Source organism: Gouania willdenowi, chromosome 12 (genome assembly GCF_900634775.1).
Source record: "Gouania willdenowi chromosome 12, fGouWil2.1, whole genome shotgun sequence".
In the NCBI taxonomy this organism is placed as follows: domain Eukaryota; kingdom Metazoa; phylum Chordata; class Actinopteri; order Blenniiformes; family Gobiesocidae; genus Gouania; species Gouania willdenowi.
Window position 1 is genome coordinate 22,253,733 of NC_041055.1, and position 22,898 is coordinate 22,276,630.

The window sequence follows — 22,898 nt, forward strand, 5'->3', positions numbered from 1 at the left end:
ATTTCCCCAAATTACATAAAAATTTGTCACAAAATCTGAAAAATTTAGAGTGAAGATCGTGCAGGATCTAACTAATACAGTATGTGTCACATATTGCTTTGATATTATCAGTGTCATACATATTTTGTAATTTATTTATATGTGGAAGTGCATAATAACGTTTAAATTACTAATTTTCCTGCCTAAAATCTGTGGCTCACTTAAGATAAACTGCTCCGTATTTGGCCCCTGAACTAAAATGAGTTTAACACCCGTGATCTATGTAGTCATCTAACCTTCTATTTGAAAATTGTATTTCTAAGCAACTAAGATGCAAAGCATTTAGTAACAAGTATGACAATTTATTATTATGGTGTAAATGTATGTTTAAAATGTCTTTGCGTTGGTTAAATTAGATGCACGCTTGAGCTTGCTTTTCCCCATGGGCCTTGAGTTCAACATGCTTGGGCTTGACCTTGTATTACCACTATTGTGGAGCAGCATATTGGCCTAAAATATAAAGCAGTGGTTCCCTCACTTTTTGTGCCCATGGCACAACAAAGGACAAGTAAAAATCTGAAGGCACACCTATTGTGCCAAATAGCCTTTATAACACGTGTTATCACTCATATCATGTACAATATCTGTAAATGTGCATAGTTATTTACTAATGCTAAATAAAATGTGACAAAGACAACTAAATTACTCTTGAAATATTTATTAAAGAAATATTTTAAAAAGCTTTTAGGTATAGAGTTTGCCTATGTATTATGAAATGAGTGCATACAAAGTAGTAAATTAAAAAAAAAAAAGATTTTTGTGTCATTGTATATTGCAATAATAATGTATGGTTATTACAAAATCCCACGATACACCCGGTGTCACATACTGAGTTTGCCTCCGTACTGAGATTATAACCCTACCATAACATAACATAAAAAACACCCCAAAAAAAATAAGCAAAAATGATTTTTTTTTTTTTAACAAAAATTCAATTTTTAATTTTGCAAAAATTAATTTTTTTGGTAGTGCGCATGTGTGCGCATGCACGTATACAATCTCAGTACGATGTGAACTCAGTACATGACACCGGACTTGCCCCACTGTTTGGGAACCACTGATATAAAGTATGGCTGTGTTTGAAATGACACACTAACGTACTATACACTACAAACTCAGTGAGTATATAATGTCTACTATGTACTATAAGTATGATTAGGATAATGACAGTTCCAACTGAAGTATACTTCCAAGTTTCCCACGATGCATTTCTAACCTACAAAAACCTGAAGCACACTGAGCCTAAATATCTCTGATGATTCTTCACTTTTGAAAGTTCAGAAAGCATTTCAAGCGAGAAAGTGACCAATGTGATCATTTGATCCATAAAACTCATGTAGACACATTTCACTCCCACATTTCGGAGATTTTCGTAGACCTGCCATTGTGCTACTGACAAAACTTCTGGTTAACTTCCAAAGAAGAGCCCTATTTGCAAAAGCGTTAAAAAGAAACAAATGGAAGACAAAAAAAGAAAAGATGCGTTTGTTTTGAAAAGGGGATGTTTGATTTTTAGCTCAAAGCTGGTCCCAGGACGATTTTACGATTCGCTCGTAATGCATTTTGGGGCAGTTGAGTATGTCTGTGGTGCCCACAGTGCATTCTTAAAAAATGTGCCAGTATAGTATACATCCAGGTATTTCTCGCATACTCAATCTTTCCATACTATCTAATGTGGATGCACTACATACTCATTTTGACTTCAAACTTAGTATTAATAGTACGTTAGTATGATATTTCGAACACGGCCTATGTCTTTTGGGGCAAATTCTCCCTTCATGTCATAAACAAAACAAGCATCTAAAGGTGTTTTACTTGAAGGTTTAGACACAAAAAATGTGCCTGTTCCTATTTAATTAATTATTCTGTTTGTAAAAAACATGTCTACATTGTATGAGTTAGGAGACCCAGTGGAAACTTTTTTAACAATGGGGAAAAAAGGTATTTCAAAACAAAGTCAATTGTCTATGAAGTTATTTTCTTTTGGAGTAAATGTTAACCTTTCAACTCCATTGTGAGATTCCATAGTATTCCATTGCTTTACTCTCAATCAGCGGTGGTAAAAGTACTTGTCTTCAGTACTCAAGTAAAAGTATAGATGCTTGAATAAAAAAATGACTCTGGTAGAAGTTGCTCCCTTGCTTGAGTAAAAGTTAAAAAAAAAATACATGATACTAAATATACTCAAGTAAAAAGTAATAACAAATGTCCCTTCAATAATAAACCAGCAAATTCCATATCTTTTTTTTTTTTTTTTTTTAAAGAACTTGTAGAATACTGGTACTGTAAACAAGTTCAATCTGTTAACTTTGAACACCTGGAGAATTTAGCACTCATCAAAACAAAATGCAAATGCTCAATTAAAACCAGATCAGCTTTGATTTGGATATTTTTTAAAACTTGAAAATGTTAACCATGAAACTAAGGGACCTGTCTAACAGGAAAAAGCTGACACTACAAAAATGTAGCACTAGCACTAGCTTCTCCTCCATGTTAGCATGTTGACTAGCACTAGCTTCTCTTTCATGTTAGCACATTGACTAGCACTAGCTTCTCCTCCATGTTAACACGTTGACGAGCACTAGCTTTTCTTCCATGTTAGCATGTTGACTAGCACTAGCTTATCTTCCATGTGAGCACGTTGACTAGCACTAGCCTATCCTCCATGTGAGCACATTCACTAGCACTAGCTTCTCCATGTTAGCATGTTAACTAGCACAAGCTTCTCCTCCATGTTAGCACATTGACTAGTACTAGCTTCTCCTCCATGTTAGCATGTTGACTAGCACTAGCTTCCCCTCATGTTAGCACATTTACTAGCACTAGTTTCTCATGTTAGCAGATTGGCTAGCACTAGCTTCTCCTTCATGTTAGCACATTTGCTAGCACGAGCTTCTCCTCATGTTAGCATGTTGACTAGCACTAGCTTCTCCTCCATGTTAGCACATTGAATAGCACTAGCTTCTCCTCCACATTTGCAGTTGCTGGTTTGGGTATTTTTATGTCGTGACATCACCTTTGAAGGTCTTAAAAGTAACAAGCTCATTTTTAAAATGTAAGGAGTAGAAAGTACAGATATATGTTTAAAAAAGTAAAGAGCAAAAGCAAAAAAAAAAAAATACTTAAGTAAAGTTCAGATACTAGAAAAAACTACAGTAATGAAGTATTTGTACTTTACTTGTCACCTCTGCTCTCAATACAGTTTTGTTTGGCTTTCATCCTCATTAGATAAGGGGTTAGAGTTTAACACGAAGTAGGAAGAACAAGCACGTTATTGTTAGCCTAAGTGGTGGCAAGCAGCTTTAATCTGTTCAGTTTGAAATTATAACTCTAGTTTTGTTTTTTTACCATACATTCATAACACAAGATAAGTTCCAATACCTCCAAACCACATCACACTTTCATATCACTATTCAGGTTTAAATCCACAGATTGTCGATTATCTTGGCACAGAGCTTCAGTGTTTTCTCTCTGTCAGTCTGTTTTATACATCCTGGTTGTAATTAGTGAATCTGTGCGAGAGGGTCCTGAAGCGCCGTCTGTCTGCCAGCAATAACTGTGCTTAGGCGATTGTGTTTCACACTTGTCAAACCATTTCCTGGATTGACAGATAGTGTCGCTCTGCTTGGGTTTAGTGGTGCTTGCTTTAAAGATCCCTTCCTGAACTGTCTATGTTTTTGTTCAACACTTTGTTTGATTTTGCTATTTGCCAGTGGTGTGTTTGTATCAACTCTTTATTTATTTATTTATTTTTGCTTTGGGTTTTGTTTTACCCCTCTTACATTTTTTTGTCCTGTGCTTCATGGTTTATTAGATTGAAATGGCGATTGAGACGCTCCAAAAATCTGAGGGTTTATCCAGTCAGAGAAGTTCGCTGCTCAACAGCCATGTAAGTTGCTTTTAAAAATGCTTGCCCTTGCCTCACCTCTTCTCTCCTGATTCTGCTTCTCACAAAATCCCTGTATGTTTCCGTTAGGGAGGGTGCTTGCTATGTTTATGTTGCTTTTTAAACTCTTCTTTGGCTTGTGATGTATTGGCTGCTATAGAGGCCCTTTTGAGAGCTGTGTAGAAGCTGACCTGGTCCAAGGACTCAGCATTCAGTACTGTGGAAATAAATGGACTTAAAAAGCATGTGTTTCACTCATAGCTTCAATGGCTCCTGGACAATTATGAGACAGCAGAGGGGGTAAGCCTACCACGGTCCACCCTCTACAATCATTACCTGCGCCACTGCCAGGAGCAGAAGCTGGACCCCGTCAATGCAGCTTCTTTTGGCAAACTCATCCGCTCCATCTTCATGGGACTCCGCACAAGACGTCTCGGGACCAGGTAAGCCACAGAAACGTCATTTTCTGCCTTATTCCTTATCTCTTGGTCAGGCCACTTTCCACTGCATTCGTGTTTGTGTTTCCTTCAAAATATTACCATATACTTCCGTCATGAGAAGCTATATCTCACAAAGTAGGAATTAGAAAAAACACCCCAAAAAAAGAGAAAATGTAGATTTCAAAATTAATGCGTTTCTGATGCAATGGTTTTTTTTTAATTTTCTATGTTACTAGGGGTGCGCTGGGTCCTCGGCTCCTTGGGACTTTCTGGGTTGTGTGTGTGGGGGGGCAATGGCTGGTTCTCGACTTGGGATCTCTGGGGCGTCTGCGGGGGCTGCTCGATTGTGGGGGGTGGCCTGGGGATCCTTGGGCCCCCGCTCTTTCTGCTGGCCTGGCTGCATCTTCGGGCCCAGGGTGGCGCTTGGGTTCGCAGAAGCGGTTCTTGCACAAATATTGGTCATGGATGCACTGGCCTTGGGCTGTGGGATAAACTCCTACTTAGACACGTTGATCCCAAATACACTCCTTCCTTTTGTTCACGGCCACCACCATTATACTTAAGCTGGGTGCTGTGTCACTACCTTCAATTTCTCCACACTTGTCACCAGACTGGCTGAACGTATTACACAACACAATATGCACAACTATAACATCATTCTCACTTTAAAACAGTAAACTCTTCCCCCACCCCTTCCATAACCTGACTCCCTCATTCTTGTTTCCTTCCCCCTCACCTAGATGTAACACTGCCCTCTCCTTTTATATTCTCCCTTTCATACCCTTCCTTAGGGAGGGCTGGTGATGGTCACAATTGTGCACAAAATAATAATTTATTTTATTGTATTAATAAAGCATGCATTGCTATCTATAAAAGATTGCACTTCTTGTAATGTTGACCTTCGACAGCATGTGCAGACAGAAAAAATGATAACAAAAATGACATGTAATGACCCATTTGTCTAATTGCACCTGCTTACTATCAGCTGTTTGTTTTTATCTTCCAGAGGAAACTCTAAATACCATTACTATGGTATACGTGTGAAGCCAGATTCTCCACTCAATAGACTTCAAGAAGACATGCAGTACATGGCTCTCAGGCAGCAACCTGTTCAACAGAAACAAAGGTCAGTCAGAAAGTCCTGCAAACATTCCCAAAAATGACACTTAATAAAAAAAAGATGCCAAGGTGAGTTTTTTGGTTTCAGGTTTAAACCAGTACAAAAGTTTGATGGCAACTCTGGGGATAATTACTCAGGAGGAGGCCAGCAGCTCGCAGGTGCAGCAGAACAGACAGTGATCGCACAGAGTCAGCACCACCAGCAGTTCCTGGGTCAGTGGAGATGGAGATGATATGTTTGGATTCAAACTGTGTATAACGTGAATCTTTCCCCAACAGATGCATCTCGAGCTCTCCCTGACTTTGTAGAGCTGGACCTGGGACAGAGCAATACAGAGAACATCAGCCCTGAGGATGTCAAAGCTCTGCAGGCCCTGTACAGAGAGCACTGTGAGGTCAGACTAACATCATTGCTTTCTCTTTCCAATCAGAATCCATGAAACATCTTGCCTAATTCCTAAAAATAAAATAAGATTTTGTTGTGTAAACCTAGTTGTTGGACAATGAAGTTTTGAAAAAAAGAGTGTGGCCTGCTGTCTTTATATTCTACTGTATTTTTACCAGCAAAGATTATGACACGCTAAAAGAAATGAAAAAAAGTCAAACCAAATCAATTATTCAACATCTATTCATGTATTTTTTATCACCATATGATCCTAAATAAATTGTATTTAATAATGGTTCTGCTTTGTTGAAAAGTACATCTATGGGTTGCTGATGTAAAACAAAGGTTGCTTTTATGGGTGCTTGTACTTTATTGAGTATATTTCTAAATTGTACATACTGTCAGTACATTTTAAAGGATGTAAAGTAATTCATTACATTTCTACACCGAACCTTTACTGAGTAAATTATTCCCTTTTTGTTTTAAAATCTTAAACGGACATGGTGAAACTACAAAAAAAATGAAATAATCAGACAACAATCAAATGCATCACATCATAGTCGACCAATCAAATTAAACGTAATGCATGGCACAAAAACAGCATTGAATGCTGGTTATTTACTCGCTTTTAGAGTTCATAAATGTAGCTACACTTAAAGCCTGGGGATTTTTTATTTTTCTAACTGAATTCATTGGTGTTATTCAATTTGCAAATGAATTGTCCATTTTGACAAACCTTTTGTTTTATACAGATGCCTTTGTGGGAAATAAATTAAGTTCCAGTTGTGCAAGATTTGATCTCTTCCTTTTTGAGTTTATACATGACATGTTAACAGTATGCAAGGGAATGGTGGCAAGATTTATTACCAAAAATAAACGTGGGGGGTGAAAGTAACTAGTAACTTTAACTTTGAGTACTATTTAATATAGCTTTTTTTGCTTGTACTTGAGTATTTTATGTATGACGTATTTGTACTTGTACTTTAGTACAATTCCAATCAAGAAACTGTACTTCTATTTGGGCGACCGTGGCTCAGGTGGTAGAGGGTTGTCTTCTGATCGAGAGGTTGGGGGTTCGATCCCAGTACCTGACTATGTGTCGAAGTGTCCTTGGGCAAGACACTGAACCCTAAGTTGCTCCCAGTGGTCGACTAGCGCCTTGCATGGCAGTCCTGTCCCACTGGTGTGTGAATGTGAGAGTGATTGGGTGAATGAGCTGATATGTAAAGTGCTTTGAAATTGCTTCAGTGTGGTGATAAAGCGCTATATAAAATCTAGTCCATTTACCATTTACTTTACTTGAATAGGACATACCAATACTCATTACTAGGGATGTAACGATTAATCGTAAGGCAGTTAAAAATCGATTCATAGGTATCAAGGTTCACATCGATGCTGTGAAAATTGAATCGCAGTACTTTTTTTTAACCAGCAGAGGGCGCTATCCAGAAGTCATGGCGGCGGGCGAAATCTGCTAATACTTTCTTTCTGGCCGCCTTCTACTCTTAAACATATTCATAAATGATTCCTTACCCCTTTAGCACCAAAAGAATGTCTGTAATATTAAGTGAATATCTGTAAAAGTCACGTTTTTCTATTAACTCTGTCTGCTAGCATAGCATCTCTTCTTCACTGCACTTAGCTGCATGCCAACCGACCACTGGGTTACCAGCGCCCTCTGCTGGTTCAAACAAATATCTGACGCAAATACAGTGCAGACTGTTTTTTTTTTTTTAAGGTCCAATTGTTAAGTCACAAAATACATTTTCAGTTGCACTTTTAAAAAAAAAAAAAAAACTATTTTGCAGTTTTGTATTGTTTACTATGGAACCAGAATTTAAATGAATAGGCTTCTTCATTTGTATTATTCCTTTATTTATTTCATTTATTTTTAGTTAAATTGCATTGTTTGAATAGTTCATCAAGAGATTCTTTTGACAATGAAATATAAAAGGTAAATAGTACAGTATTTTTTTCCCCCAAAAAAATAAAGGAATATTTTTCAGTCATTTCAGTACAGTCCCATATTGTAAAATGAATCGTGAGAGAATCGTATCGTGAACCCAGTATCGTGAATCGAATCGTATCGGGAGTTGAGTGAATCGTTACATCCCTACTCTTTACACATACAGTGGTATGAAAAAGTTTGGGCACCCTTGTAAATGTTCATGATTTTCCTTAATAAATAATTGGTTGTTTGGATAACAAATTCCAGTTGAATTTATCATATAGGAAACAAACACAGTGATATTTGAGAAGTGAAATAAAGTTTATATGATTTACAGAAAGTGTGCTAGAATTATTTAAACAAAATTAGGTATGTGCATAAATGTAGGCACCCTTGCATCTTATTGATTTTAATACTCTTAGCACTAATTATTAGAACTCAAAATTGTTTTGGTAACCTCAGTGATCCTTGATCTCCATACACAAGTGAATCCAATCATGAGTCAGGGTATTTAAGTAGGAAAATTCTAGGCGTTTCCTCTTTGCATCTTCTCTGATTAGTGGCAACATGGGAGCCTCAAAACACCTCTCAAATGACCTGAAAACAAAGATTATTCAACATCATGGTTTAGGGGAGGGATACAAAAAGCTATCCCAGCGATTTAAGCTTTCAGTTTCAACTGTGAGGAACATTGTGAGGAATTGGAAGACCACAGGCACAGTTCTAGTTAAGGCCCGAAGTGGAAGACCAAGAAAGATCTCCGAAAGGCAGCGGCGCAGGATGGTGAGAACAGTCACAGTCAACCCGCAGACCAGCTCCAAAGACCTACAACATCAGCTTGCTGCAGATGGTGTCACTGTGCATCGTTCCACTATTCAGCGCACTTTACACAAGGAGATGCTGTATGGAAGAGTAATGCGGAAAAAGCCTTTTCTCTGCACACGCCACAAACGGGGTCGCTTGAGGTATGCTAAAGCACATTTGGACAAGCCAGCTTCATTTTGGAACAAGGTGCTGTGGACTGATGAAACTAAAATAGAGTTATTTGGGCATAACCAGGGGCGTTATGCATGGCGGAAAAAGAACACAGCATTCCAAGAAAAGCACTTGCTACCTACAGTAAAGTTTGGTGGTGGTTCCATCATGCTGTGGGGCTGTGTGTCCAGTGCAGGCACTGGGAATCTTGTTAAAGTTGAGGGGCGCATGGATTCCTCTCAATATCAGCAGATTCTGGAGAACAATGTCCAGGAATCAGTGACAAAGTTGAAGTTGCGCCGGGGCTGGATCTTTCAACAAGACAATGATCCTAAACACTGCTCAAAATCTACTAAGGCATTCATGCAGAGGAACAAGTACAACATCCTGGAATGGCCGTCTCAGTCCCCAGACCTGAATATTATTGAAAATGTATGGTGTGCTTTAAAACGGGCGGTCCATGCTCGGAAACCATCAAACCTGACTGAACTAGAGATGATCTGCAGAGAAGAATGGTCCAAAATACCTCCCACCAGAATCCAGACCCTAATTGGAAGCTATAGGAAGCGTTTGGAGGCTGTTATTTCAGAAAAAGGAGGATCTACAAAATATGAAGTATTTTTTTTCTTTTGTGGTGCCTAAACTTATGCACATGCCTAATTCTGTTTAAATAATTCTAGCACACTTTCTGTAAATCAAATAAACTTTATTTCACTTCTCAAATATCACTGTGTTTGTCTCCTATATGATAAATTTAACTGGAATTTGTTATCCAAACAACCAATGATTTATAAAGGAAAATCATGAACATTTACAAGGGTGCCCAAACTTTTTCATACCACTGTATGCTTTTCAATGAAATGTAGTTGATTATCTCATCTTTTCTGAGTATTCAGTCCATATTTTCTTCAACAGAATTGTGCTTTTCAAAGATATTTTTACTTCATTAAAAAGTCAAATAATTACAGCTTGGTTGGTGTGAAGTTAGTTCTGAAAAAGTGGCTAGTGTTCAGTGAAAGAGGAATGGATGGATGTTTGGTGCTAATTTCATATTAACAGATGTTTGGCTTTTTTTTTTTTTAGGCTATCCTGGATGTGGTCGTCAACCTCCAGTTCAGTCTAATCGAAAAGCTGTGGCAAACATTCTGGCGTTATTCTCCCCCTGAAACTGTAGTTGGCGACACGATTATAGAAAACAGGTGGGGGAAAAAAACAAATGTTTGAACTCGTACTTTATTTATTGACTTATTTTAAACTTGTGTTGTGTTTTCATCTGCAGCAGCATAAGTGAAATTGAAGCGCGGCTTCCTCAGTCGCAGCTCTTGCTGCTGTGCCGACACGAGGCTGTACTGAAGTGGATGAACACCTGTGATCACTTAATGTACCATGCCCTTGTGGAGATCCTTATTCCTGATGTCCTGAGACCGATTCCCAGTATGGAACAGTCACTGCAACTGTGTGCTTGTTTACTTCATGAATCACCTTGAGCTTTAATTCATTGTCTTTATATTACAGGTGCCTTGACTCAAGCCATTCGCAACTTTGCCAAAAGCCTGGAAGGTTGGCTCAATAATGCCATGAATGCCGTTCCACAAAGAATGATCCAGACTAAGGTGTGACATACGCATGACTCGAGGTTCAGCTTTATGTAAATAAATGCTAGACTGACCAGAGCCACTGTTAGAAGGGACTGTGAGATTCCTCTTAAGGCGGGCAGACACTGTGCGATTTCCAGCTCAAACTGTGCGAATCTATTGCAGAGCCCGAATGTGCGCAGCTAACGATTCATGTTCTTACACTATACGAACCGACACTCTGACATGATCTGACTGCTCACACTGTACATCCATACACGACACGTCGGGGTCTTGTTTCCAGAAATGCAACGTACAAATTAGAAGAAGAACTCTGAAGCATCGCCATTTAAACAGAAGAAGAAGAACCCGGAAGTGGAGAGACACTCGCAAATCTCAGAAAAAAGAGCTTCAAAAAAGAAAAGGCGGCGATGCGATAGACTGGGACCTGGCTGGACAGACGTGGGCAGTACAGCCCGTCAATTCTACAGCGGTCCTATGGTGTTCGTGCATGCCCAGTGTGAGAGTTTAAGGTAATCCGGTCCGTGGCACTGCTTCAACAGTGCGATACCCTCACGAGGGGCGACCAGGATTTCAAACATGTTTGATTTTTCTACCATACGATTGCTGATCGGGAGCTGGTCGTGAGGTGTTAATCGCTTCTCGTGACACACGATTTAGCAGAGACTTGGCCCAATCCCAAAAATAGACGCACGAGTGAAAAATCGGCTCAAAACGGGCCAAAAATTGCCATTAGGCGCTCTATCTTTGTGCAGAATGTTTCATCTTTCAAATTATTTTTTTCCAAGTTTTTCCATGCTTAATCATCTAAATATACCAATGCATACATACTTACATACATAGTTTTTTTCTCTCTGTCTCTTTTGGTTCAATACTAATATGCATCTATTAATGCTAATCATTGGCAATAGGGCTATGTGCAATAATATTAGCACTTTAACTAACAACCAACCAGGCTATGGGCGATGTGCAATTTCCTGTTTGAGACAAAAATATTTGCACATTTGCACTTTAGGACTAAAGCACTCTATCATCTGCCTTGTGCACTTTAGCTGCAGTAGTCAGTTGAATTCTCGTCTGTCCTCAGCTTAATGTCGTTATATTTGAGTCTGTATTTTTTTGTACGGTCCATGCTGTCTGATTTTGGAGTTTTTTTTCTTCTGTTTTATAAATGTAATTTCTGTTGTACACAACATCATCCTGCCTGGGACTAAAGATGGAAACTAGCTTGTGGCTACAATCTGCCACATTTACATGTTTTTGTCCATTAATGTGCATTGTCTCTTATCACAAATAAATACATCAAATAAAAGTATATGAAATATACATATATGTAACTATTTGTGCTTGTGCATTCATTTTGCAGATTGCTGCTGTTAGTGCCTTTGCGCAAACCTTGCGTAGGTATACATCTTTGAACCACCTGGCTCAGGCGGCACGAGCCGTGTTGCAAAACACGTCTCAAATCAACCAGATGCTGAGTGATCTCAACCGTGTGGACTTTGCCAATGTACAGGTTAGAAGTGTTTAGTGTGGATTTCCAGAGATGCCTGTTTTGAATGTTTGCATTCAGAAAATTGTAGCCAATATAAAATATTATAAAATTCAGTGTTTCCCCCTTGCCTTGTTGCTTTCTGTCATGAACATTGTCCGTCGTTCATTTCATTTATTTATTTTCAATGGAACATTCTTTCATCTGACCATTACAACATTCCTAAAACTGAAAACATGTCCCAAGATACAACTTTTATAAGTAAAATACAAACAAATTGCCGAGATTTTTGCTTGACGGGCGAACCTTTCTTTAACCTCCTGTTGTCCATTAATATTTTTGTCTGTTGTATGAAATTAGGAAAATAGTATGGGGGCGACATTGGCCCCCGTAGTCTAAAAAAATAAGGGCATTTTTCAAAATGATTGGGGGCCATGGAATAAAATGTAGTTACAGCTCAGATATTTTTATAGATTAAAATGCACAGTAGCTTCTGCCAACGCAAATAAATGAAAAGCACACCCCTTTCTTTTTTTAGAGAGAAGTTTGCAAGTAGTGCACTAGCTATTACAGAAATCTTTTTACTTTAAAGAAGTCTGTGTTAGAAAATATTATTAAATTACTAATCAGAACTTTGTTACCAAGTTAAATTCATTGTATTGTTTTTAAACTGTACTTGGCAAATAAAAACATTTTTATATTGATATCTGATTTGAGTCTGGTATCAGCAAAAAATAAAAAACATTGGCATCTGTATCTAAAATTTCTGATACAAGCACTTCGATACATAAATAGTTCTGATTAGATTTCTTGTGGATATTTTACAGTCAAATGATTTATTTTGAATTAATTCATTGAATTTGTAGAATATGCTTATGTTTAAATTAAACTAGTGGTTATTTTGCACTTTTGAAATACATATTTTTGGTTTTTGTTGGACTTATTCAGGGTCTTCTAATTAATTTTTATTGATATTGTAAAATATTCTTATGTTTAAGGTTAAAATGTTTGCAACAACTTGTTAATAGTAAATGGGCCAGTTTTACTCGTACAGTACCTACTGTTGCTGACTGTTTTTCTCTAATATCACCTTATCAAGTCTTTTCTACCATTCCACACTTCAAAATAAGTAATAAAAGCATGTATGATTCGTGCTGATATTGCATCGGATCGATATGGGCCAACACTCAAGGCTGTGATATCGTATTGGTGGTTAAAGTGTTAAATGTGTATTTTTCTAATGTGGCTGTATAGGAGCAGGCATCGTGGGTGTGTCAGTGTGAGGAGGGGGTGGTTCAGCACTTGGAGCAGGACTTTAAGGCCACACTACAGCAGCAGAGCTCCCTGGAGCAGTGGGCAGCTTGGCTGGAAAACGTGGTCACTCAGGTGCTGAAGCCCTACGAGCACCGGCCCAGCTTTCCCAGGGCAGCCCGACAGTTCCTGCTCAAATGGTCCTTCTACAGGTCGGTGACGCAAACTTAATATACGGAGATATTTAAAATAGATAAAACCTTAAAAGCAGTTGTCCTTTTCCTGCAGTTCGATGGTGATCAGGGACCTGACACTGCGCAGTGCTGCCAGCTTTGGTTCCTTCCACCTGATTCGCCTGCTCTATGACGAGTACATGTTTTACTTGGTGGAGCATCGTGTTGCTCAGGTGACCGGAGAGACACCCATTGGTGTCATGGGGGAGGTACAGAATGTCATCGTTTTAAATGACATATTTCTATATTTTATGTCATTGTCAAGAAATACTGTTTGACGTTGTAAATTTATTACTATGTTCATTGTGTTGTTTTTTTGTAGTTTGACAGTCTCAGCTCCCTCTCCCTTACAAACATTGAAAAAGGTACGTTTTAAAGCTCACATTTTTTACTTTTGACATTTCTGCTTTTAGATTAGGTATTTATTGGGGGTGTAGGTGGTTGATTATGTCAGAAACAGTTCATAACATTCAAATAAAATGAATGATAGAAACTTTAAATACAATGTGGCTACTTAAACAGTAGGGGTGTGTATCGCCTGGCATCTGGCGATACGATTCGTATCCTAATACATAGGTCACAATATGATATATCCTGATATTAAAGTATAAGGCAATTATTGAGATTTTTTAATATATATATATATATATATGACCTAAGAAACAGTTAATCTGTAAATTTGTACACCTTCATGAGAAAATTATGTATAAAATATATTTTATTGGCATATTTTACATTCAAAACATTGGATTTAACGTGCCATGTGCCAACAACAAAAAAAAATAACATACAATCTGCCTGTGGCTTTTAAACCAACTTTGACTTTAGTGCAACTTAACTGAGGTATATGCCTAGAACAACAAATAAATGCATTTTTATTTTATTTTTTTAAACACAAGCTGGTCAACATGCCCAGGTTTCAGTGCACTTTTTTGTGCAGTTACAATGTCTTCTGCAGTGGAAAAGACTTTCCTGGTTAAATAAAGGTAAAAAAAAAACAATAAAAAAGAAATAAATAAATATGAATGTATTTTGAATCGATCTGAGAATTGCGCGACATAATATCGCAATATATTGCCGAGTTAAATTTTTTTTCAACACCCCTATTAAATAAGCATTTAGTATTAGACATTTTTGTCTTACCTGTCCTTACAGATCTTTACATTATCATAATTTATGATCTGAGATGCTGTACGTATGTTCTCTTTGACCACGTGTCAAACTCAAGGGCCCGGGGCCAAATCTGGCCCTTTAGAGCATCCAATTAGGCTCACAGGGGAAAGTAAAATTGACAGAGAAAAGAAAATTGTATGAATTACCAATTTAATACTAATTCATTTGTAGATTTTTCTCAGCCCCTCCAAATACACAAATTCCATGCAAATTCACAATATTTGCAGCTTTTCCTATGCTTATTTCACGTGATGGCAGTCATTTTTAATTGCAAATTGTTAAAAGAACTCCCAGTTTTTCTGAAATCCTGCAATTCTCTTCAAACTATTTTGCAAAACTTCCCCAAATTAAATAAAAATTGGTCAAAAAATCAAGGAAATTTAAATTGAAGATCCTGCAGAGACTGATATCTCACTGTTATTGCTTGGATACTATCTGTGCCTTCTAGGGTTGGGGTCAAATACATTTTTCAGTTACAATTACGTATTTAATTATTCATGTTCAGTTACAACTCAATTATAATTAGGTTTCATTTATTTTCTCAATTAAGTTCAAATTCAATTAATCACAATTACCTACCTCTTATGTTAGCTTTCTGTTACCATCTCTTATGATAACGGGTTGGTTTTGACGCATATCTTTAACAAGATATCTTTTAACACTAAAAAATATAACCTGTCACCCAATTTGTTTTTCATTTATTGGTTACCTTTTTAGGTTTATTTTTGTATTAATGAACTGACAGTTAGTGGGAAAAGTTATAGAACTGTAACATGTAATTGACAGTTTTTATAGAATTTTCATGCCAATTACACTTGCAAAGTCAATTAACTGAACTCAACAGATTTATGCAAACTAGAGCAAAATAATGTTTAAATTGCATGTTTTTCTACCTTTAATTTGTTGCCCACTTGAGATCAGACTGCTTCGTTATTTTCCCCCTGACCTTAAAATGAGTTTGACCCCCCTATTCTGGACGTTACGCCAGCATCTCATGTTCCTGCTGCTTTTCTTTCCCCTGAAGATGAAACCAGCGGGATGGACAGCGACTTAGACGAGGAACCTGAGGAGTCCGGCGAACCTCTTCCAAAGCGGGAGAAGTCGGAACACGAGGTTATCCAGGTGATCCAAGTCGGGGCTCTAGAAGACGGCTCCCACCCGGTGGTGGGCGTGGTCCAGCCAGGCGTGCTCCACTCTCTGCCTCAGCCCCCGCAGGACCACAGCGAACACATCCTCACGCCCACCATCCGCCACTGCACCACCACCGGCAACACGTACGCCTCTGTCTGAGGTCCGCCTCCTCGTGTGTTTGCTGTCCAAACACCTCACATATCTTTCTCTCTGTGAGTCCTAATGTCTGCATCTGTCTCACATGCATTGTCTCTGTTTGCACTCGTGTCCTTACCTTACCCTGCCTGGGCAGTAGAGGGGGGGGGCGATGATATGAGGATCTGCCACTGCGTAGATACTGGACGTGCTGTGATACTGTAAGTCTTTACACTCAACATCTGCCTGGAAGAAACCTGCAGGAAAAACAAAAAAAGACTAATTTGACCCGTTAAGTCTCGAGTTTGATTTAAAACGGGGCGCACCTTCTGATGTCTCAGAGCTCAAATCCATGTCACTAGTCCCAGCAGCGCGATCACCCTCCAGCATTCACACACATTGTATATAGTTTAGTTGTACTCTAAAGTGATATTGCCCTTAAGTCCTGGTGCTATTGGGTTTATTTTTAGGTGTTTGTTTTCTTCTTTTTCTCTTCAAACCCTGTTCATTTGAATCATGCATCCTTTCTTTTTAGGTTGAACAGAATATTTTTCATTTTGTGTATCTTAAAAAAAAAAAAACAAAGGGATGTCTAATTGTTCATGTATGATGTTTTAAAAGGATCACTGGGAAGTTATATCTTATCTACTTAGTAACCGCTCGCCATTTATAGCTTTTAGCCACAAGTTCCCCCCCGAAGAAGAAGTGTGTGTGCTGCTACTCGTGTGTTTAGAAATGGGATTGAGAGGAAAGGAAAGGCTGTTTTAAAAAAAAAAAAAAAAAAAAAACACAAAAAAAAGAAGAAAGAATGAAAAAAACAACACCTTTTCAATGCTAGCTTTCCTATGCACTCGAATGTACGTAACGCTTGCCTTTGTTTGTATTTAGATGCTCTGTAGTCGGGTTTGTGACGAGCTGTAATCTTGAACTCACTGGACGTGCAGTCTCCGTCTTAATAGAAATTTCTTAAGTTTTGCAGTGGACCAAAAAAACAAAACAAAAACAAAAAAGAAGATAAAAACACACCAAGAAGCTAAAAAAAAGTGAGCTGTTTTTTTCTGTCCCATAGTGCCATGTTTGCAGAGCAGAAGGAATGTCAGGGATTTAATGTACCTCGGCTTTATCATAGTGCCTTATTGTTGACTGCAGCTGTCCGTGTGGGTCACTCTGACATGTGTGCTGCCGAGAGAGCTCACAGCCTCGTCTGCTGCGTCCCAGCCACAGAGTTCAGCTTTCTGCGGACTGGTTTGCTGGATTTTGGGTCTTTTCTCATCATTGGAGGGTGGATGCTGGCTCTGGATCAGCTCTGCTGCAAGCTCATCACGGTTGTTTAGCCTTGCTCCGACCCTCATTCTGCCCCCTGGAGGCCTATATTCCTGCATTTTAGCCTTTTGTCATTGCGTGAAGTGTATTTGTGCTTGTGTGTGTGTGTGTGTGTGCGTGTGTGTGTGTGTGAATAAGGACGGCCTGCAGTGTGTTTCTAATGTGTTTGTGTGTGCGTGCTTGTGTGTACACATCCATCAAATCACCCTACCTCAAACCAGCAGTGCCAGCTCTTTGACACATGCAACACACACACACACACACACACACACACACACACACACACTTTCACATACATACAGACAATTCAGTGCTGCACAAATCTAAACAGAGAAAATCTACATTGTTTTTCTCTCACCTCTGACACGTTCTCATTTCTGTCCTTATAGCCCTTAAAAATGCTTTGTTCTTTGTTCCCTGTGAAAGATCATCTTTGTACAGCGGACCAAAAGTAGATATTTTCAGATATTGTAAGAGATATAGAGAATATATATGTATAGTATATATATTGATGATACGCTACATATATTTGTTGCTCCTGATGTGGTTGATTTTGATTGTGTCTATATGAATGTTCTTTTCAGTTCTTTTCATCTGTAATTAGTAGACTGTGAAATAATGGGAAAGACATGGGGGGTGTCACCTTCTGATTCATTACACTCGATCTATACTTGAACAGTTTTAGCCTTCAATGTTGTTGAGTGTTGAGATTAATCCTCTGAAATAGGAATATTGCCACTGGAATTTAGTTTTTTTTTTTGTTTTGCATCGACCCTTTTCTGCCAAAAGGTTTATTTATTATTGATATTTATTGCTGTTCTTGTCAAAAATTGATTTAAATGGTTAATCTTAATGATTATTAAGGATAAACACCTTGTATACCACTGCTATAAGCAGATCTACTGAATGCCTGCACATTGAGTTTTAGTCTTTTTTTTAATTTTATGATTACAACCTTCAAATTTTTACTTATAAAAAAAACTGGATTTGGGGATATGGAACGATATCTTAGGGCCACACCCACACTGCGTTAAGGGATTTCTTCAGGATGTTTTTGTCCTCCTTCCATGGTTTTTTGTAAGTTTGCGTATATATATACTCTAGCCTCCCCAAAAGCCACGTTCCTCACAGATGAAACCTATGCCACACCTCTCATCCTTAGAGCCTTACTCTGATCCTGCAGGCTTGGAATGTCTGGCTGACTTCTCGTCACGTGTCCTTTACTCTGGACAGCCTTGTGCCTCAAACATCTGCTGCCACAAACCATTAGCTTTCACACAAATTCTCTATTTCACTCTTTTCCTCTCGTTCTTGTCACTTTTTCCCTACCCTCAGGAAAATCGGAAAAAGTCACAACTCCTATGTTAGTGATGTATTCGTTTGTTGTTACTCCAACATGCCCCACTTTTACTTTTTCCTCATTTTCAGTCTCATCAAAGCTGTCATAGAATCTTAGCAATGGCTATTTAAGTGTATGGTATACAAATATAATACACATTCATTAAATATAAATACGAATCTGAGCCCCCGATGGAAGCATCATCCCTGTCTCTGCCTTTAACATAGTAAGAAAAGCATTGGATTAAGTCAGGGTTGGGGTCAATTATATTTTTCAATTCCAATTCTGTCTTCTATTATCTATATTCAATTACGATTACGTTGACTAGCATTTTGTCCAATTACAGCTGAAAATACAATTATAATTTTTCCCCTGAAAGCCAATTAAAAGTCAATTACTGACGTTAAATCACAATTATTCACAATTCCCTGAGCCTTTAATAAATAATTCCATAAAACCTTAATCTGTTAATCTTTCTCTTGTGTTAGCATTTTGTTAGCATCTCTTATTATAATGGGTCAGTTTTGACCCATGTCTTAAATCGTCTGTAAAATACACTAAAAAATAATATATTTGTTTTTCATCTCTCTGTTACCTTGTTTGGCTTCCTAATCAATGAAAAATATTGGTTATTGGTAATATTTTTTGTGTGGGCGTCTGAGTCTTTATTTTGTCGGTATGGATTTTTCCCACTACTTCCTGAAGAAGTAGTGGGATACGAAACATATTATGTTAAGTATTTGATAATGTATGTGTAAGCCATAGAACTGTAACATGGTTCCCCCAGTTTTGCGTTTCATCAAATTATAATTGATAATTTTCTTTATAGAATTATCATGCCAATTACAAAGTCAATTATCTGAACTCAATTACAATTCAGTTATGATTACGACAGCAACCGATTTTTTTAAATGACAATTATGAATATGTAATTTTATAATTCTGTAGTCCTCATGGAATAGAGGCTTTAGGAGTCCCTCAGATCTTCTCAAAACTATTATTACATCATGATTGTAATTAATTATCAATTACGTGATTACAGTTATAATTGACCCCAACCCTCAAATGCTTTTAAAAGTAGCATTATTGTCTTTAAAACATGAGGCCTAACCATGGGTGTACTGTTAGGAGTGAAAACTTACAGCTTTTTAAACATTCTCCCATTGAAGGATTTGCATGTTATTATTTTTTTTCTTTCTTTTTTTAATATATATATATAAATATATCAACTACATCCACGTAGGTGCAAAGTGGTGTCATTTATGTGCCTGAATGTGACAATGTTTTTTAACATGAGTTGTCTTTAAGAGCTACTAAATTGTGTGCTTTAGGACGATAAAGTGCTTTTCTGGTGCCGCACACGTGACAATGTGCTGCTAGAAAAAGTGCCGTGGTAACGTCGCTCCACGTCTTTCTGCTAGAGTTTCGTTGTTTTGTTCTGCATCTATAAAGTCTGCCTGGAAAACACTGGAATGACACTAATGCTGCCACAACACAATGGCACTTTCTGCCTGAGTGTCTTTGAAGTTTTTTTTTGTAAGATTGCTTTTAGCAAAAACTTGCTCATTTTCAACCCAAGAAAGTGGAGATATCATGGAAGGATATTCCGCAATTTAACAGAGAAGAGCCGAATTTAAAATAAATAAATAAATGAAAATAAAAAAAAAGCATCTTTACTGGGACGACATGGCAGCTTCACTGACCCATAGCAGATTCCAGTGCCTTTGATTTCACCCAGGTCAGAGCAGGTGGCCTGGGTGACTGTTGGGTCTCTGCTCGGCTGCAGATGTTTTATTTCCCACTGATGTAAAAAAAACAAAGACCTTCTACCAAACTGGGCTGTTCATAACTCACTGAATGGGACACACACACACACACCGTCAAAGGAAGTTTCACACACTAGATTATTTGCAAGCAACTTTCTTATTGTACAGAACTGATTTGTTGAACCAGGAGAGTAACTGTAATTAAAAATGAGGTGTTTTTTTCTCATAATTGTGATTTCTTTTTGTCAAATATTTTCTGAATGCTGTGACTACTTTGAGATTTGTTTTTGTTTGTTTTTTTTAAGTGCCATTTGACAGTTTTGTGGGTCGTGGCCATCTGTAGCACGCTCTAATGCAAGCACAAGCATTTGGCAGTGGCATTTTAGGAAGGATTTTTATTTTCCAAATACATGTACATATATATTAAAAAAAAAAAAAAAAAACTAAAAAATTTATATTTATTTGTGTCTTGATTATATGCTTTGTTCTTTTAGTGGAGATTTTATCAGACATGTTGACTTAAGTGCTTTTGTGACTTCCGTCTTCTTTTTTTTTTTGGACAATGTACAGTATCTTACATAATATATACACAGATTTTTTTTCATGTGGCTTTCTTTCCTTGTGCCCTTATTTTCTCTTTATATTGTATATTTCTGAAATTGGCAAGCAGATGGACGTGTGTAGGGTGATTTGTATTGTGTATTTTACATAGGGGGAGGGGCGGTTAAAAAACAAAAAAAACACCAACAGACAAGGACAATTAGGGGGACTTTTATATTTACAAAGACATTATTATTTAGTGTGTCGTATTGATGATCATAGAAACTCTTAAGGACACATAGTTTGGTTTTCTGAATATTTCAGACCTCTGCTCAGGCTAGCTTCTTAGTGTTGTTTTCTTAAAATTTGTGACTTGTCTTTGCAGTAATAAACGTTTTCTTGTTGAAAACTGGTGTCCTTTCTGGGTCTCGTTTTGTTCTTTTGACTTACTTTATGCCTATAACGGAAGTAAACCAATTTCCAGTCAACATAGTGCTCATAAATATTTAAAAATGCACATAATTTTAAGAATTTCAGCTCCAAATACATCACTTGATGCGAAATATAAACCAACTACACTTTTAGTGGCCCTGGACATATAAATCTTATTTCTGGGGTTTTTTCTCCTAAATAATAATAGTGCAACTGGCTGTGTCAGTGGTGTTGAAAAAACTAAGTTCAAGGGCCACATACGACTAAGTTTTATTTCAAATGGGCCCAACCCGAAAATTTTTGTGAAAGAAAAAAGCACAATTTCCAAATTGTGGTGCCCTTTTTTTGCACATTTACATGTAATAGATATTCTAAGTCACTTTTGATATCCTTAATATTCTGTAACTGCTCAAAATGACAGTAGGATAATTTGCTACAATTTTCCGAGTTTTAGAAAAAATGCTATCAACATTAATATTACTGCAATGTAGTATAGCTACTGCAAGCCTCAATTGATTTTTGGTGTTTTATTGAATTTGAGGTTTCACAGTTGGGTTTTTTTTTATTTTTCTTCCTGTGGGTCAAACTAGATACTCTGGTGCGTCGAATTTGGCCCACATGCCTTAAGTTTGGCGTGTAATATGATACATACAGTAGATAACCTACAGATGAGAAGATCGTTATCAGTGAGCGAGTTTAGGTGATGTGATGTGCCCCACGTGACTTAAATGAGACATATGCCTTTAAATCCTTCTTTTTTACATATAAATCATACAGTTGTGGGTAGGGATGTAACGATTAATCGTAAGGCAGTTAAAAATCGATTCATAGGTATCACGGTTGATATCGATTTTCTGACAATTGAATCGCAGTACTTTTTTTAACTAGCAGTGGGCGCTATCCGGAAGTGTTGGCGGCGGGTGGAGTCTGCTAATACTTTCTTTCTGGCTGCCTTCTACTCTTAAATATGTTAATAAATGATTCATTACCCCTTTAGCACCGAAAGAATATCTGTAATATTACTTGAATAGCTGTAAAAGTCACGTTTTTCTATTAGCTCTGTCTGCTAGCATAGCTTCTCTTCTTCACTGCTAGAATATCTGCATGCCAACCGACCACTGTGTTACCAGCGCCCTCTGCTGGTCCAAACAAATATGACGTAAATCAGTGCAATGACGTTTTTTTTTTTTTTTTTAAAGTCCAATTGTTAAGGCACAAAATACATTTTCAGTTGCACTTTTAAAAGAAAAAGAACTATTATGCAGTTTTACACTGTTTATTATAGAACCAGAATTTAAATTAATAGGCTTCATTTTCATTTGTATTATTCCTTTATTTATTTAATTCAAGATTTATTTTTAGTTAAATTGCATTGTTTTGAATAGTTTATCAAGGAATTCTTTTGACAATGAAAAATAAAAGGAAAATACAGTATTTTCTAGTTTTTCTCCCAAAAAAAAAATTTGTCTACAGTTCCATTTTGTAAATGAAAAAATCGTGAGAGAATCGTATCGTGAACCCAGTATCGTGAATCGAATCGTATCGGGAGTTGAGTGAATCGTTACATCCCTAGTTGTGGTCTATATAAAGCGGAACTGCAATGCTTGGGTCTGAATTCCTCATTATTATAGCTCCACAGGCCCCTTTTCTACCCCTTTTCTGATGTGCTTCTGAGAGCAACTCGTTTTGGTGCGGT

General features: G+C 37.5%; 1 protein-coding gene across 1 annotated transcript in view; it reads left to right on the forward strand.

Annotated features, from left to right (window-relative positions):
• rfx3 (regulatory factor X, 3 (influences HLA class II expression)) overlaps window positions 1–21,179 on the forward strand; it is a 32,982-nt gene extending 11,803 nt beyond the window's left edge. The window contains exons 5-17 of the mRNA XM_028462890.1: window positions 3,854–3,928; window positions 4,187–4,368; window positions 5,372–5,491; window positions 5,573–5,697; window positions 5,764–5,879; window positions 9,876–9,991; window positions 10,072–10,226; window positions 10,308–10,405; window positions 11,754–11,903; window positions 13,134–13,342; window positions 13,419–13,572; window positions 13,686–13,728; window positions 15,561–21,179. Coding sequence (XP_028318691.1) covers window positions 3,854–3,928; window positions 4,187–4,368; window positions 5,372–5,491; window positions 5,573–5,697; window positions 5,764–5,879; window positions 9,876–9,991; window positions 10,072–10,226; window positions 10,308–10,405; window positions 11,754–11,903; window positions 13,134–13,342; window positions 13,419–13,572; window positions 13,686–13,728; window positions 15,561–15,826 — 1,809 coding nt within the window. The 3' untranslated portion in view covers window positions 15,827–21,179. The remainder of the gene's footprint in view (window positions 1–3,853; window positions 3,929–4,186; window positions 4,369–5,371; window positions 5,492–5,572; window positions 5,698–5,763; window positions 5,880–9,875; window positions 9,992–10,071; window positions 10,227–10,307; window positions 10,406–11,753; window positions 11,904–13,133; window positions 13,343–13,418; window positions 13,573–13,685; window positions 13,729–15,560) is intronic.
• The last annotated feature ends 1,719 nt before the right edge of the window (window positions 21,180–22,898 follow it).